An 18,005-nucleotide genomic window follows, 5' to 3' on the forward strand; every position below is an offset into this window, starting at 1 on the left:
ATAAATACAATGTTTAAAGTCCACACGGTTAGGGTGCCCTTTCCAGACAACTCTAGCCTGGTGACCAATCTTGGCTCCCCGAGCAAAAACATTAGCCTCTGAGCCTCTTTTTGGACGAGCGTAAAACAAGTGAGCTTCATCTTCGGCAGAACCAATTTCCCTTTGGCAAACCCACTGTCTTGTCTTTCTAGGGACACAGTGTCTCGTGACCACTGCTGGGTGCCCCACACCTTCCATAATCCTGGTCGACCCAGGTATGTCCCACCTAATGAGACGGAATCAGAAAAGCCCCTCTCCCCCAGTCTTCCTGCTGAATCTCCCATCATCAGTACTGACAGGTAACAAGTCACCTACAAGTCACACGTAACATGCATTGTAAACGAGGCTCTTCTGGAAACTAACGCTTTAAGGAGATTATGGCATTAGCAGCGCGGCAAAGGGGTGGGGACCTTCTGGCATTCCCCCATCACCCATGTCTGACCTGGGTATGCTGGGAAAGGCCGCCTACTTCTTTGGAGAGTGACAAATGGTTCTTACCTGGAATTTTAGTGGCATCCGCCAGGGTTCACCTGCCACCTATTGGTGAGAATGTTCAGTTCCAAACAGTCACTCACTTGTTAAACCCCAGACTCCCATCCATTCAGATGTTTCAACAATGTCAGGGACTCTCTCAACCATTTTAAAAGCAAAACACTAGACATCAGCATTTGAGAACTAAAATCGTAAAAATCAGCTTGACTCATTTTTCTGCCTGTGTGAAATTCATGAAGATAGATTTTATAACGAAGCTAGCTTAATTTATTTCCACCAATCTGTGCTATATTCTGACGGCTCCAGTAATGATTTTGATTAATAGTTTCACACATCTGGGATGGTTCTGGTCATTTGAACGACATCTTTTTGAAGCTGGATCAACACTGAACATAAAAGAAACCATTAGTTTTTTGTAAAGTGTGGAAACACAATAAAATGTTACCTTGTATTCTTGAATGAAATTAAACAGCAAGGTGGATTTTTAGGATTTAACCATCATGTCAATTCCTAGGCGTCTATGTGTTAGTCTTTTTTGTTTGTTTAATTTTTATTGGAGTATAGTTGATTTACAACGTTGTGTTAGTTCTCCTGTACAGCAAAGTGAATCGGTTATATGTATACATATATCCACTCTTTTTTAGATTCTTTTCCCATATAGTCCATTACAGAGTATTGAGAAGAGTTCCCTGTGCTATACAGTAGGGCATTATTAGTTATCTATTTTATATATAGCAGTGTGTATATGTCAATCCCAATCTCCCAATTTATCCCTCCCCCCACCATGTGTTAGTCTTTGAATATAAATCCAACAACTGGTCTTCCAGGCTGCCAAGGGATGAAGAGAGAATTCTTAATGGCAACTCTAAAACCAATTACAGCTCAGAATGAATGAAAAGGACCACAAGACAGGTTTTTGATTTTTTTTTAAGAGTTTATTCTGAGTTTTCATTTTTGGATAACCAAGCAGCTCTTTAAGGAGAATGCACAGAAGAGTCATTCTGGCACTTTCGGATAGTACATAAGATTTGTTTAATAGTCACATTCAGTCTACTTGCTCAGCCCATACTCCGCGTTTGGAGAGCAAGATCAGCCCATAGGATTCCAGAGTTAATACGTAACCGTATATACAAACAGCCAATAAAACCATAATGGTGCCTAGTGGCCAAAAGGATGGCGGAGGGAAGGGGATCGCTAAAGTATCCTCTAGGCTAGCTTAGCTAAACAGAATCCACGTCACACGTGAGAACGAGAGAATACACCGAGCTGAAATGAGAATTCGGAGCACGAATGGGCACTTGGCGGCATGCAGTTGAAAGAAAAGGGGGATCGTTTCATAACTTTATAAAATCCAGGCAGTTCAATTAAAGAAGTTAAGAAAAACAAACGAAAAAAAAAAGCAAAGTAAGGGACTGTCTGTTGTCACTGTAAAAAAGGCACTTGGAGTTAATGGGACCAGAAGTGAAGAACTGGCAGCTGATAAAAACTTCAGCACGATTTCATTAAGAGGCTTGGATGTTCAGAGGCGACACTCAGGAGTTCCTGAAAGGAGATACCGAAATAAACCACCGGGAAGCAGAGCAGGTGAAAACGAAGGAATAAATTCCTTACAACCAAATTGTGTGTGTGTGTGTGTGTGTGCGTGTGTGTGTTTGACAAAAGCAAATCGGAAACGAAACCTAGCCAAAGCAACAATCTAAGCAAAGTAAGACCACGAAGCAGCGATGCATAGTTTTCCTTTGAGATAATGCATACCTCCAGACACTAAGTGCCAAGCTAATTTCTCAATAATAACTTCACAGGAGCATTATTGTGATAGAATGGATTCAAGCAATGCAAAAAGAGTTTCATCTGTTCCCAGAATCTGCGGGAGAACTGAGGTTATCATCAGAACCCAGCGACATCACGTGTGGTTCTTTGGTGCCCTCGGGGGGGTGGACACGTCAAGTACGGGGAACGACGCGGACATTCAGACACTCCGTTCGGCCATCTCCCTGGAGGCGACGCATTCTTCCTTCTGAGTAAGAACTTTACTTCCTAACACTTTGACAGCAAACGGTACTTGCAGAAAAAAGTCCACTTCCCACGGCGGACGTGGTTCAACTTCCTCCGCAAGCAGCTCAGCGCTTCCGTGAGACAGAATTTTTGGCAACTGGATTCTAGTCCCCTGTTGGGCGGCTCGGGGCCGCTCATTTGATGTTGAACGCCATCAGGGGTCGCTCCTCCCGCTTCTGCCACGGGCTCTTCTTGCCTTCGCCCTGGTCGTCGTCGTCGTCGTCGTCGTCGTCCTCGTCCTCCTGAGCCGATTGCCTCTTGTCGGGACTGGCCGATGGCGCCGGGGGGACGTCCGAGGTTCGTTTCGTCGTCTCCTCCTGCAGGCTGGGCAGCTGGCCGCCGCTTCTCCGGCTGGAGCCGTCCAGCAGGCAGCGCAGGGCGCTGTCCTCGGGCGTCCCGACCGCGGTGCCGCCCTCGCTGCCGCTCTGGTCCGTGTCGTCCAGGTACACGAGCTGCGTGTAGGCTGAGCTGTCCGCGGCCCGCGGCTCTTTCTGCGCGTGCTCCGGGACCGGTGGGTGGTTCTGCGGCAGAGGCAACGGGTCTCCTCTTCCCTTCCGGGCAGATTTGGGTTCATTCATATCCACGCCAGAATCCAAACTGGCATCATTGCTTCCGTTCCTCCCAGCTCTTTGGAGATCAATGTAGGAATGTCTGACGTGTGCATTGGACCGGCCGTCCAGGGAGACGAACCAGGCCCGGGGGTGGGGAAGGGGCTTCCCACCCCCAAGTTCCAACAGCGCCTTTTCGGTCAGGAGCTGGACCTCGCTGTTCATCTGAGCCAAGGCCGCGTCGTTCAGGGACGCCGGGATGGAGAGGGACTCGGACATGGACGCAGTCTGCGGGGTCCACTCCCGGGTGCCCGCGTCCTGCAGGTGCTGCTGCGAGATGGCCTGGCAAGATAAGGGCTGGGCCTGGATCTGTGAGGAGGCATGTGGGAAGATCCCCGCGTGAGGGCTGGAGAGCTCGGCCTGCAGTCTTTCGATCTCGAGCTGCTGGTCGGCTGGGACGACCAGGGGCTGGCCCACATACGAATGGTCCCCCGGGAGTTTCATGTAATGAGCCGGGATGACCAAGGCAGGTAATACTTTCCTGTAAACGCTGTCATTGACCTGGTCCACGGAACTACAGCAGATCAGCTGGCCGGGCCGCGGGAAAGAGGTAGGTCTCTCCAGGTGGTCTACCGATCGCGACATCATACATTCAGTAGGTCTGCGCTCCATCAGCTGGTCTTTCTCCGGAGATGAAGGCGCGGGGTACATGTGTTCCTGAATGGTGAGCTTACTTCCTGTGGAAATGTGGGTCACGGAGGCCTGACCGTCTCTGTCTTGCTTTTCAAATAAAGGCTGCGAGAGCATGGCATTGTAATTCCTCCTGTAGTCACTGTTGCCGGGGGACTCACAGCCTTCCCTTTCCACAGATTTCCTGGCCTTTAAGGGGAAAATCTCCACCGACTTGCGGTAGTCTTTTCCCAACGTCCCACTCGGTGTCAGGTTGTCAAAGGAGATTTGGCTTTTATCCTCCTCCTTGTGAGACAGGAGTTCCTCCCGAGAGCTGAACTCCTGCGAGGTGCTGTAGGAGAGCTTCAGCATGGGCGTGTGCATGTCCGCCTCCCCGCTGGAAGACATCATCTCCAAATGGACTCCGCTCATCAACTCCTTTGAGCCCGGGGCGTCCGGGGGGCGGCCCTGGCTGGTGACGGAGAGCGGGCCAGGGAATTCTGATTCCCGCCGAGAAAACAGCAGGTTGATGTGTGACATGGAAGTTGACTGATCCCTTTTGGAACTCTCCAGGGTGGCAGGAAGTTGCAGTTTTCTATGGTGCTGGCGGGGTTTCAAGCACTTCCGCCTGCGATCAAAGATACAAACCCCAAGATTAAAGATTCTCACAACAGTGAAGGTTCAAGTCGAAACCTAATTCTCAATTCCCACAGGAAGAAACAAGGCAACACAACGAATTGGCAGCCAGAAGCCTTCTCACCCCGCACCCTCAGCCCTAGTTTGATTCTGAGGGTCGCAACGTGCAGATTTTACCCCAAGTACATCCAAGTTATCCATTCAAAAGCAGAGTCGACGATAAACATTCTTGCAAGTCGATCAGATGAGGCATCAAAATAAGAATAGTTCTGCTCTGTCCTTGAGAATATCATCTCTTCATTACCATTTAGGACTATTCTGAATGAATCATGACAACTTAATTTTTTGTGACCGCCCTTCTAAGAAACATTTTACACAGTGTGCCTCCCACTTTGTTTGCAACTTACGTGACAGATGTTCAGTTCTTAGGTACTTTTTCATGAGAAAAAAAGGACCTCGACTCACAAAAGGACCTCGATAGCAATGCTTGCGCAAGAAATTCCAAATTAAAAAAGACAGTGCCTCGATGGTAAAACTTTACCTGCAATAATATAAAAGGAGACACAGCAAAACCAAAAGAATGAAAGCCATTCCTCCCAAGATGGCCAAAAGAAACACCGTGTGATACGTGGCGATGTCCTGTGTGACAACGGGACCTAAAAAGTCAGAAAAGGGCATTTGAGACTTGTGAAAACCTTTAAATAAAAAGAGGGGAGATGAACTGAGAGCGTGCTGTTTTTCTTGCTCTTACTGGCTGGGGTGTGGAGCGGCGGCCAGACGGGAACACCCTTTAGATGATGTGCCTGCAGCATCACCATAACTTCCCTCAGTGAAAAGGGATTACCCAAACCATCACTACAGCACTCCGGATACTCAAATTCTATGTGCAGTGTCCAGGGTCCTTCCTTAGCATTGGGTACCATTTTCATCATTCTAAACATGTGATCTTTTAATAAAAGAAAACTAGATGCATGATCATATAATGAGGGGGACTCATCCATTCAGAGACACGGCCTGAAGACCTGGAGATTTTATAATACTGCAGAAGAAAAAAAAAAAAAATCACGAAATTTGATTCTCACTTTCCCTGGGCAATGATTACTATGTAATCATTGGCCTAAACCCTTGGCCTAAATGAATCAGTTGAAATGTATGAAATAAATTTCTATGACTTAAAAAAATAATCCGTAGCTTATTACAGGGGTATCAAGGGTTTCTAAAATGCCTCCCATTTTTAAAAAATAACATCTTTCTCTCTAGTATCTGTTCAGAATGGCTAACCTCATGTGGCAACAGACCTTTCCAGAACTTACAGACAAGGTGACCAGAGGTAAACATATTTTCTTTTTAATCTACATTAAAATCCATCAGAATCCATTAAATTAAATTGGGATTTAATTTACATTAGAATCCCAATAGGTAGTTTAACTTACTCCTCATGTTCAACAGTAGTAAGAATCTATCTTAATGTTGCTAACAATGGATTGACAGCAATAACGAAAACGTCCCCAGATTACAATATTGGGGCACTTATTGGTGTCCAGGTATCCTGGCAGTGCTCCAAAAGATGGGAAGGAAGGAATGTGGTTATATTGAACATTACGTCAGAGGAGCATGGTTATGATTACTAAACACCATAAACACCCATTTATTGATTGATTTTTTATATTCTAAGGGACAGATTTCTTCAAAAATCTCTTAAAAGCTAGATAAATCCAAGGAGACTTGTGGATTTTTGAAAATATTGACATTACTTAAGTTCAAAAGATAACATCATTCTCTCCCAATTACAAGTCATTTCAACGGGGTGAGGGTGAATATTTACAAAAGTTGGAAAAATTACTGACAACTACCTACCGCCTTAATTGTTCAGAGAAACTTTTGGTTTTTTGGAAAAATTACTGACAACTATCTACCGCCTTAATTGTTCAGAGAAACTTTTTTTTTCTTTTTTGACACAGAGACAACCCCACAGACATAGGTAATGCCTTGGCAGGGGTCACCAAGAAATCATTTCCAAATAATTGAAGCTTGGTCCTTTTAAGTACTTAAAATGCTATTATTTTAACTTCTGCCAGTGGAAATCTTGATAAACTTCACAGTCATACTTCATTTCCTTCTTAACCAGAGAATGAAAGAGAAAACTCTATTTTATTGTTGGTTTTGGGCTCACGAAAGCACAGCATCACTGTAATTTGTTTTAATATAAGTGATGGCTGTGGGGTTACCAACATACATATTTCTACGTTAAATGCCATCAGGGCTGTACTATATGTGCTTTTTATGGCTTTTTGTCTCTTCCTTCACTGCTCTTCAGGAAGCTTGGGTCGACCTACATCTAGCAGTTCTTCTTCCCCTCTTTCCAAAAGTATCTATTAATCTGTTGCATGATAGGAACACCGATTGCCATGGTTCTTTGAAACAGATCTAAAATAAAAGTTAACTTTATGCAGGGGCTTTGTGGCCTCTACTTTGGTACTTAAGGACTTTTTTTTCTTTCTTACCTTACTCATAATCATATTCTAGATATTTCAGATTTGGAGACTGAGGCATTTCTGTAGCTGGTTCATGCCTACGTGGCTACAAGAACCATACGGTAAAGGGAAACGCATACTCTTAAAACCCAGAGGTGAAGTGTACATTTTCCCAGGACTGGACTATAAAGTAAATGTAACCGATTTTTCAACACCCATCTAGGGTTGGCCTCCATCAAATTAGTTACTTTGGGAGTCTAAGTGTTCATCCCAGTGATGATTCCATTGGTAAAGTATTTTGGACCCCCATTTTGGAACTGCCTTCATGGTTAATTGACAAAAGACAACTTTTAATCGTAGCACATTTTGACCTAGCTCAATTACCTACTTTATTCACCAGCCTTGGAGGTGGGTGAATTTTAGATGTGTCTAAGAAAAATCAAAGGGACCCTCTGAGCAAAAAGATTGGCCACCTATGAAGAGTTTCGCTAAGGATGACAGTCCAGGGGAAAAAGGTTCTAAAGGCATTTTGAGTACTGGAAGCCATCCACTGGAAAGACTTCTCCTAAGGTGACTATTTTGAAAAAAGCAATTCTAGAATACTCCTAGGGATAAATCAGGGTGGTTAGGTTAAAAAAAACCCAAACTTTTGGTCAAAATATTTGTGAAATTAAACTTCAGTGAAAAATATGAGTTAATTCATATATCCTAAATGGAGATGAAAATTCTTTTAGATATAAAACAACAGGTTTGCTTTTAAGCCTTTCAGAAATGCCCGATCAAGGTTTTTGCCCCAAGAAGCCTCCAACGGTGACTTTCTGCTGGTCCCTCTGGTGACTGCCTTCTCCTACGTGTTCTCTTGCACCAGGCCACAGCTGTTTCAGAAATTAGGGAGGAGGTCTGACCCGCCTCTGTGGGCTTTAGATTAAGAATTCCCTACGGCAGCTGCCTGAGCAAAACAGAGATTCGAGACAAGGCTATTTTCTATGCATTATTCTTATCCTGGATGGGAGACTTCTAGCCAGAACTCCCCCACCCCCAGGAAAAACCTTTGACTCATCATTTGCTTTTTCACACTTTCAACCGCATTTAAGGAAGATGTGATCTCCCTGCTGACATCACTTTCAAAAGCACACTTAGCCTGAACCCTCAAAGGAATCGGTTCCCATCACTGCAGATTTCGGGGGTCCTGTTACCTGGGTTGGGAGGAGACATGGCTGCCACCCAGTACCCCAACTGAGGGGCGATATATGTCCACGTCAGCTGGCTTCCTTCCTGGTGCACGAGGCCGAGACCACTCTTCAGCCACGTTCCTGTGGGATGCGGAAAAAAAACTTCAGCCACATGCACGCTAAACTCCTATTTAAGGCTTAAGCCCATTGTACAAGTCACCTTCAGTGTCGTGTTTAGAACCCATCAGAGAGCCAAAAGGGTCCAGCTCTCACGGAGGGACTGCATTTCGCTTTCAGGAAAGAGTCGAACTTCTGTTTTTCTTCCTGATTAAATGACTTTCAGCCCCTTTATCACACGTCCCTGCTTCCAAACGCAGATAATTTTAGCAGAAGCTTGTGGAGTTTACTCCTCCACCATCATGTCCCATCTCCTCCGGAAGCCTTAGGGGTTTAGAAGCAGAATAAAGGTAGCATGAAAAGGGCTGGTGGGACGGGAAAGAAGAGGGGAAACTCCAGCTCTGTTTATAGTCTTCATCCTCAAGCAAATAAACGGATTTCCTCTCTGGAATCGCAGACCAGTGACAGAGTTGCTTGGGGAAGTTTTTTTTTTTTTTTTTAAAACATCTTTGTTGGAGTATAATTGCTTTACAGTGGTGTATTAGTTTCTGCTTTATAACAAATGAATCAGTTGTACATATACGTATGTCCCCATATCCCCTCCCTCTTGCGTCTCCCTCCAACCCTCCCTATCCCACCCCTCTAGGTGGACACAAAGCACCGAGCTGATCTCCCTGTGCTATGCAGCTGCTCCCCACTAGCTATCTATTTTATATTTGGGAGTGTATATATGTCCATGCCACTCTCTCACTTCGTCCCAGCTTACCCTTCCCCCTCCCTGTGTCCTCAAGTCCATTCTCTACGTCTGCGTCTTTATTCCTGTCCTGCCCCTAGGTTCTTCAGAACCATTTTTTTTTAGATTCCATATATGCTTCGGGAAGTTTAAAAAGATTCCTTGGTCCTATCTTTGCAAATTCTAACCCATAAAGACTGGCTTAGGCGAGTATTTTAAGAAGCTTCTAGTTGGTCCTGATGCTGGGAGACATGGAGTACATCCAGGTCAGGGCTGTCTTCAGTCACTACTGTAACTAGTATCTCACAGAAGTGATCACCTCCTGTGTGCCGGCCCGTCGCAGCAATGTGCTTTCTGTACAAGCTGTCTACGGTTCTCACAGCGACCCTACAGAGGAGGACTTATTTTCCCCTTTCAGACACTGGACCCTGGTGAGACATGGAACTCTTCCAAGGCCTCTCAGGGGTAGAGGGCAGAGCAGGGGCAGACTAGGTCTCTCTGTCTGTCTGGCCTCAAGGCCGGTGCTACTTCTTCCACTCTGCCCTGCCACATCTCCTACAAAACCTGCCAGCGTTTGAGAACTTTTGCACTTTGTAAGGTTTCCAGGAGCCTGTCGCCCAAGGCTGCCTGGCAGTCACCGGTCTCACCTGCAGAGAACCTTGCTTTGAGAGCCGGGGGGCAAGGGAGGTTGCTGGCTAGGCACCCCCCAACCCGGAGACACGGGTCACTCACACAGCGTTCCTCCTATGATCACCCACTCCCCCCAAATGGCCGCACATGGAATCCTGTCCCCTCTGGGACGAAATGCGCCAGCTGTGCACCAAATATTCCACCTTCCAGTCTCCAAATCCCTGCCTTTCCTAGGTATACACATCACCGAGGTGGCAAGAGCGGTTTTCTTTCCCCCCTGAGGAAAGAAACAATACTTGGCAGGCTTTCTAGGGCCTGTCAGTTGCCATAGCAACATTCAGATGTAGGGGGTGGAAAGGTGCCCCAGCAATGCCTCCCATAGCCCTCCCTCCCCCTCCCCCTCCTCCTCCATCTCCTCCCCCCTTCTCCTCCATCTCCTCCCTCCCCCCCTTCTCCATCTCCTCCCCCCTCCTCCATCTCCTCCCCCTCCTTCTCCATCTCTTCCCCTCTCCTCCATCTCTTCCCCCTCCCCCTCCCCCTCCATCTCCTCCCCCTCCCCCTCCCCCTCCATCTCCTCCCTCCTCCTCCCTCCTCCTCCATCTCCTCCCTCCTCCATCTCCTCCTCCCTCCTCCTCCTCCCTCCCCCTTCCTCCTCGTCCTCCCCCCTGCCCCCCTCCTCTTCCTCCTTGTCCTCATCCTCGAAGACAGAAGGTGAACAAAGAAGGAAGATGGGAAGAGGCCAGGCGTCGGCGGGTGCCCTGCGTAGTCTGACTGCCCCCTGCAACAGGCTGAATCATGGCTCCGGAGGATGTCAAGTTAGACGAGAACATAAGCTGGAAGGTTTCCCAAGCAAGGATGCGGATGCTCGCTTCAGATTCACTGGCTGAAGAGCCTCAGCCCAGAGGTGGTCCAGCCACTCCGAGCACCACTCACTCCACAGGGCTGCTGAGAACATGGGAACAGGGAGCATGTGACACAGGCAGCTAAGGGGGTTCTGCGTCGGGCCAGAACGTTTGCCTGAAGGCAGAGGACGGATTGTTTGCCACCACTTCCGGTTTTCCCCTCGGGGACCCCGTGCTGTTTAGCTCGTGACTTACACACCGGACCCCACTCCCACACGCTCCCCCACAGGAGTGGCCCTGCCAGGATCTCCTACCAGCCAGGAAGCCGCCTGCACTCTTTGGCTTGCAGTTTCCTTCTTGAGTCACGCTCTTCGAGTGGAGCGGATTAGGTTAGGCTAAAGGCAACCAGAGGAAAACAGCTGGAGGCTCAGAGCCCTTTCCTGCAGCTCACGCAAGGGCAAACCACCTACCTGGATGGCTAAGTCGCCTTGGCTTTCTACGACACAGCCAGCTGGAAACGGGCTTTTACAACACCTCCCAGTTACACTGGGAACACGCCTAAAGGGTGGACGGACACACACACCCCGTACCCAGATAACAGGCCCCCAAGTCCAGCCTGTGATGCTGGTGGGAGCCAGAAGAGCCAGGAAAAGGCAAAATACAAGCTGCTTCGGGAGCTCAGTAAGAACGAGTGCCTCTTGGGGTGGGCAGAGAAGGCTGGGGACAAGCTGGGCTCTGGTGAACAGGCAGGACTGTCACCGGGGTGGAGAGTGGCCGGGAGCAGAGAGAAAAAAGAGGGAACGGCGTGCACAGAGGCTCGGTAAGTGTACTGGCCCGGGGAACGGGAGGCAGGGAGACTGGGGAGGGCTGGGCAGGGCTTCCGGCGCCATTAGCAATGGGAGGCCACACCCCCCGCCCCCAGTTCTTCCCAGGTTGGTCCTCACAACACACACTTTTACCCGAGTCCGTGACTTTGCCCTCAACTGTTGTTCCAACCTCACATGCTTTTCCTCTCTTCCAAAAATCTACCCATCCTTCGAGATTCGAGTCATATCCTGTGTCCATCCTGAGTCCCTCCTGCGCGCAGGGACCTTCCAGGTCTCGGCGACCCCAGGGCACGTGTTACTGCATCACCCGTTTTCCAAAGCATACCTCGCCGAAGTTGCTAACCCTCATCCTATGTTCCCTTTGTCTTCTCAACACCCAGAAACATCCCTGGCGTGGGAACGCTACAGTACTTGAGGGTGAAAGCCAGACGTGCAAACTCCCCACTCCCCCTCAAATAATATCAGATGACCTCCTGTGCATAGGTGGGTGTGGCTGGCAGGAAATGCAGTTAAGCTCGGGGTTCTACTCTTTCAGACCAGAGGGAACAAAGCCAGCTGGGAAAGAGGCATTTATTTCAGCCTAAGTTTTCTGTGAAACATACATGTGTACAGTGAATAAAGGGCAGCGCTGTCTTGGGATTCAGCAATCACGCTGTTATTGGCAAAAGCCATTTCCAAGCTTTCTGTATAGGAAATTAGCTACAGGGAACACAAGAATTAATGAATTGTGTACTAGAAACATATGCTTCTCATTACTGAAATCCTGATGCTGTGGTGTGAGGCTGTTTTCCCACCTGAGGAACCTCCGCACACGTAAGAGATTCCTGTGCTCGTGGCTGGAGAGCCAGTGCCGGGAATGGTCACTGGTGACCGGACAGCCGGACAAACAGACCTCTGGAGAGTCTCTTTTGTCGAGCAGGTTATATGACCGCCAGACCCGCGGCCAGGGTACCAAGAGTGGGTACCCTCCCATCTCTGTGGGAGCCTCGGCGCTGGTCAGACAGATCACGGGAAGACCCGGGTTGCTCCTGCTTAGAAAATTCCAAGTGCAAGGCCGCTGGCTTGTTCCCCTCCCTCCCGGGTGGGGCCAGCCTCTGAACACCCCTGGGTCATCACAGCTGCCGGCAGGGCTGTCCGGGTCAATAAGCTTGTCTCCCCTGTGTTCCGGACATTAGGGCAGCCCCTGAGGTCATAACAGCATAACGGGGCTTCCTGCCGTGTACTCCCTCGGGCTCTTCGCGAGCGGGCCGTCCAGGCAGGTCTCAAGGTGGGTCACCTGGTGAAGGTGTGCAGGTAAGAGGAGGGCGCCACGCTTCCTTGCGCTCCACAACGCCAGCCCAGCCAGGCTGCCACCTTCATGCACGGTGGCCACTGCCCAGGGAGGGTGGCTGGCTGTGAAGCGGGTGTGCCAGGAGCAGGGGTGCTGGCGGCCGCGTGCGCCGCTGTGCTGACGGAGCCCCGTGCCGCGTCCATTACTGGGACTCTATGCGTGTGAAGGTGGGAGAGCGATCCCTCTAGCATCACCGAGGGATGAAATTCTGCAGTACTGAGATTTCTAGATGATCAGCTTTCAAAGCATTTGAACTCTTTCTCTTTAATGGAAACTTTGTATTAAGAAAATTAAGAGGGGGCTTCCCTGGTGGCGCAGTGGTTGAGAATCTTCCTGCTAATGCAGGGAACACGGGTTCGAGCCCTGGTCTGGGAAGATCCCACATGCCGCGGAGCAGCTAGGCCCGTGAGCCACAACTACTGAGCCTGCGCGTCTGGAGCCTGTGCTCCGCAACGAGAGAGGCCGCGATCGTGAGAGGCCCGCGCATCGCGATGAAGAGTGGCCCCCGCTTGCCGCCACTAGAGAAAGCCCTCGCACAGAAACGAAGACCCAACATAGCAATCAATCAATCAATCAATAAATAAATCTTTAAAAAAAAAAAAAGAAAATTAAGAAATTAATATATAAAACGGATAAAAGACAAGCTTCTCGGGACTTCCCTGGTGGCGCAGTGGTTGGAAATCCGCCTGCCAATGTAGGGGACACGGGTTCGAGCCCTGGTCTGGGAAGATCCCACATGCCGTGGAGCAACTAAGCCCGTGAGCCTCAACTACTGAGCCTGCGCTCTAGAGCCCGTGTGCCACAACTACTGAAGCCCGTGTGCCTAGAGCCCATGCTCCGCAACAAGAGAAGCCACCGCAATGAGAAGCCCGCGCACCGCAACGAAGAGAAGCCCCCGCTCGCCGCAACTAGAGAAAGCCCGCGTGCGGCAATGAAGACCCAATACAGCCAAAAATAAATAAATAAATTTATTTAAAAAAAAAAAAAAAAAAAAAGACAAGCTTCTCTGCAAACAAGTGACGAGAAACCCCCCCCCCCTCCCGGGCACAACCCCCAAGACATCTCCTGAACAAGGTTTGGAAGCTATTCTTCTATAGAACTTGGGTCTTATTTGCCAAAGTTTGAAAAGGCAATTTTCTATAATTCTAAAAAGTATCATTTACTCCTGCCTTATAAAGTTGAATATAATTTTGATGTTTTTCATGATAATTCAGGGTCATGATTATGATCAACTCATGCTGGTCCTAAAATACTGACGTCCTTAGGTCCCTACTGAGGAATGAAGTTGTTTGCTCTTATGCTAAATACTCCCACCCACAGCTGTGCTTTTTTCTTCCCTCCTCCCCCCACCTCCTCCCCCCTTCCCTCCCCCACCCACCTCCTCCCCCCTTCCCTCCCCCACCCTTCCTATACACTGTTATCAGCGGTTCTGTTATCAGCTCTGCTTCCTCACCACCAACGACCCCCAACTCCCCACCAGAGGCATCTACTACTGGGGACTAGATAACCCACCTACAAAGACTGCATCCAGAATAAAGTCCACAGGCAGCCACATGAGAGACAGATCCAGACGTGGAGCAGAGATATGCTAAATCCAAGTTTCTTCAACACACATCCTCAGATAGGTTTTTGTCTGAATTCTTATTCTCTAGAGTGAAACCCTGCACAATGGAAAGATTTTTCAAGGAGAAATACTTGGTTGAAAAACCGTCCTCATCTTTTTTTAATTATTATTTTTTTAAAGATTTATTATTTATTTATTTTATTTTATTTATTTTTGGCTGCCTTGGGTCTTAGTTGCAGCACGCGAGATCTTTGTTGAGGCATGCAGGATCTTTTGTTGTGGCGCGGGATTCTCTGTAGTTGTGGCGTGCAGGTTTTCTCTTCTCTAGCTGTGGTGCGCAGGCTCCAAGGCGCGTGGGCTCTGTAGTTTGCGGCACGTAGGCTCTCTAGTTGAGGCTCTTGCGCTCAGTAGTTGTGGCACGTGGGCTTAGTTGCCACGCAGCATGTGGGATCTTAGTTCCCTAACCAGGGATCGAACCCACGTCCCCTGCATTGTAAGGTGGATTCTTTACCACTGGACCACCAGGGAAGTTCCTGTCCTCATCTTTTGAAAGCGTGTTAGTTATGTATTCTGCTGGCAAGGTTCGTTGTGTGTATAAAGCACCACAAGATCTTAACTTGGAAGCTACATTTAACTGCAATGATTATTACACACAATAATTGACAGGCTGAAAAAGACATGCCTTATGCTCGTCTGTAAGATCTGATGGGGTCTCTTAGCGATCACCAAGGGTGCCATTTTCTTGCTTGGTTACCAAGCAGGAATGAAAGCAGCTTTTATTTGCAAAATATAAAGACCATTGAGTTCAAAATTTAAACAAATGACTATTGAGAGGGAAAAGAACTCTAAAATATGAAAAAGGGCCAAAAATATAATGTCTAATTAGAATACGACTCATACGGTTCAGATTTGCCTTGCTTTTTCTGCCTGGCTCACTTATTCTGCCCAGAAGCCCCTATTTTATCAGCTGCACGAGCTCATCTCAGCATTTGGTAACAAGCAGAAAAACCCTGTTAGGATGAGTACTACTGATTTTGAAAAGGAAAACTCTAAGTGAAAACCTGCCCTTTTAACAGATTACACATTGAAGCTGGCATCCTGCACCTTCGCCAATATACAGAGAAAGAAGTCATTGCTCTTATACTGGGACTTGTGACCATGTCACACCTCAGGACACCGGGCAGATAAAAGTCCAGTACGATCAAGGGCCGAATGAGTGCATGGACGACTTGCCTGGCCTAAGATAACCCCGCATGTGAATCCCAGCTTTGCCACTTTCCAGCTGTGTGACCCGAGGACACGTGAGGATGGCCCAGCTGGGGGATGGAAGGTCCCTCGTGGCTGCTTCACACTTCCTTTGTCACATAAATAAATGGTCTCATCATTTAAGCACTTGTAGTTGGGGATTCTACTACCCTGTGCAGCTAACATATTCTAACTGATGTATTTTTCCTGAAAGAGGCTGCAGTGAGTTCTACTAGGTCTGTACGCTGGGACATGAAGAAATGTCACAGCCGTGCAGAAAACCCATCTCAAAAAAGTTCTATCGATTAAAAGGTGAATATTCACTCTGTGAAATAGAGCCATTTCTATTCCTACGACTTAATTGTTCACTGTGAACTATTTGGGAACGTTCATGGTGAGAGGTGAGACATATATACATGACACACGCATGAATTTGGACAGTAGGAACCTCTGCTGTCCTGCCCTTCAGCTGTTGGTTTTGGCCAATGACTGTCTCCTCGCTTGGGCTGTGGTGACTCTCGCTGAATAATCAGGATGGCGTGGGCATTAGCTCATTTGAGGGCAGTCCTCTTAAGAGGTATGTACCGCTCAGATCCACAGTGAATGGTTATTACTATTATTGCTACTTATCATCATAGGGGTTCCCCAGCTTCCCGAATATGCTGGATTTCTCTAGAAACCAGCATAGACTTATTTCCCAGGATTTCCATCTGCATTATCTTAAGCTATAACCTCTACTATATTTTTCTACCAGATGTACGATTAGCAGTGTCAAGGTCTGAGTCTCTTTTATCACATGCTTTAACAAAACTTTAGTGGGACGAGATCACCCAGAAAATCAGAAAAGTCCATCAGCCCTGAAGTCACATTCATAAGTACAGCAGAAACAGCGACAGTGTCTATTTTTATGACATTGTGGAGTAGCCTTCTTTTTTTCCCAAATTAAAGTCTATGCCTTTGAATAGCTATGTTCCCTTTTTTGTAATTATTTTTCTACGAAGTCTGTGAGGAGGATACATTCCTTGTTAATTATACTGCAAAGTGTTTACCTGGTGGTCAATTACCTAGCCATGCTTGTTGAAAGCAATGGAACTGAAGAGTGAAAGTCCTGTACAGATGGTTGCATTCCTGTAGCTTCCGGCAAGTACATTTCGGGACCGGTTTAAACAAGAATAAAATTAAGGGCAACTCACTATAACCAATGACCTTCTGTTCAAAGCATAAAATCACAGATATAATCAATTATTAGAAATTAAAACAAGAAATGCATCTGTATTCAGCTACAACATGTTCCCTGGGCATTTTTAGGGTAAATTTTGAGGAATGGATTCTTAAAAATAAATTTAATCTAAGTGACTGATTTTTTTTTTTTTTTTCCCCTTTCAGCTTTAGCTGAGCGATCACAAGACTTACTGAAACAAGTTTTAGGACAGAGCAGTAATGGGAAACCCTAACGCTTCTGGCAGAGCTAGAGAAAGCTTATGCCTTAAATAGGTAGCCAAAAGTATCAGCATGCGTAATAGCATTAATAAAAGTTAATGAGAGAATTCTGAATTTACAATAGGTATATATAAATGTCCAGAAAGCAGCATCAGAGTGCAGGCTAATTAAGTCCATATGGAGAGGAATTTTGTTCATTACCCACTAAATCCAACATCCATCTTGCAGTTACATGTCAGACGGGACTGGGTGGGGGACCCAGGCCAGGATTCTGGGAGGCACAGCCACGAATCCCCAGCATTTAGAAAACTCGCTCAAAACAAAGGGTGGCAGAACAGAGAAGGCAACAAACATCTGGACGGATGCAGTAAGATGCTCTCAACCAGTGCTTATTCAAGAGCTTGTTACAGTGGAGATCTTGTCAAAATGCACATGCTGATTCAGTGGGTCTGGAGCAAAGCGTGAGATTCTGCAGTTCGAACAATCTCCCCGTCCGCAGACCACTCTTTGAGTAGCAAAGCTCTAGATGGTTTGTACTTTCGTGGGGTGTGGCGACCCTTTCAGAAAACCCTAAGACCGTTTCCCACAATGTTGCCGGGGTACATCAACTGGGTGGCCAGTACTTGAAGCAACTTCAGAAATATTTCTAATATATTCCAGAAATAATCTAGTCACTTGTCAGATTACCGACGGGGAGCTGACAAACACTTATCTGAGTTTGTTCCAGATGCTTGAAGGGGCAGTGCCTCTCAGTGACCTGGCTGCTGCGGTTGTGGACAAATTGGTTCCAATCTTAAGACCTTTGTGTTGACCATTTTTTTTCTGCTCAGAATGTGCTGCCCCCAAGACATTCCCATGTTAGACTCAGAGGTATCTTTGGGATCTCAGCTCAAATATCACTCCTCCATAGGCTGTGACCCGCCAATCATTCTCCCTGCCATCACCCTGCTTACCTGTCTTACAGCACTCATGCCAATGAAGTAATAAACTGGTGCATTGTCTGTCTCCTCCGTTTAGAACAAAGACTTCATAATTACAGGGACCTTCCCTGACTTGTTTTGTCATTGCTTTATCCCAAGAGCCTAGGACAGAGTAAAATCTGGCACAAAGAAGATGTTCACTATCTATCTGCTGTAATGAATGAATTGTTCAATTTTTAAAAAAGAGAAGCCAAGAACAGAATTCCTCAGGA

At 47.3% G+C, this 18,005-nt stretch overlaps 1 protein-coding gene across 5 annotated transcripts in view; it reads right to left on the reverse strand.

Moving 5' to 3' along the window:
• Positions 1–1,444: 1,444 nt before the first annotated feature.
• Positions 1,445–18,005, reverse strand: part of FAM171A1 (family with sequence similarity 171 member A1) — a 125,472-nt gene continuing 108,911 nt past the window's right edge. For 3 of the 5 annotated variants that reach the window (XM_082452814.1, XM_082452813.1, XM_082452815.1), the window contains 3 exons: positions 8,110–8,226; positions 4,981–5,095; positions 1,445–4,431 (listed from right to left, as the gene is read on the reverse strand). In XM_082452814.1, coding sequence (XP_082308940.1) covers positions 2,721–4,431; positions 4,981–5,095; positions 8,110–8,226 — 1,943 coding nt within the window. In that variant the 3' untranslated portion in view covers positions 1,445–2,720. Of the gene's footprint in view, positions 4,432–4,846; positions 5,096–8,109; positions 8,227–18,005 lie in introns of all 5 variants that reach the window. The other 2 variants (XR_014261326.1, XM_082452816.1) reach the window with 2 other exon arrangements.

The sequence above is a fragment of the Balaenoptera physalus genome, assembly GCF_965194825.1.
Source record: "Balaenoptera physalus genome assembly, chromosome: 2".
NCBI lineage: Eukaryota > Metazoa > Chordata > Mammalia > Artiodactyla > Balaenopteridae > Balaenoptera > Balaenoptera physalus.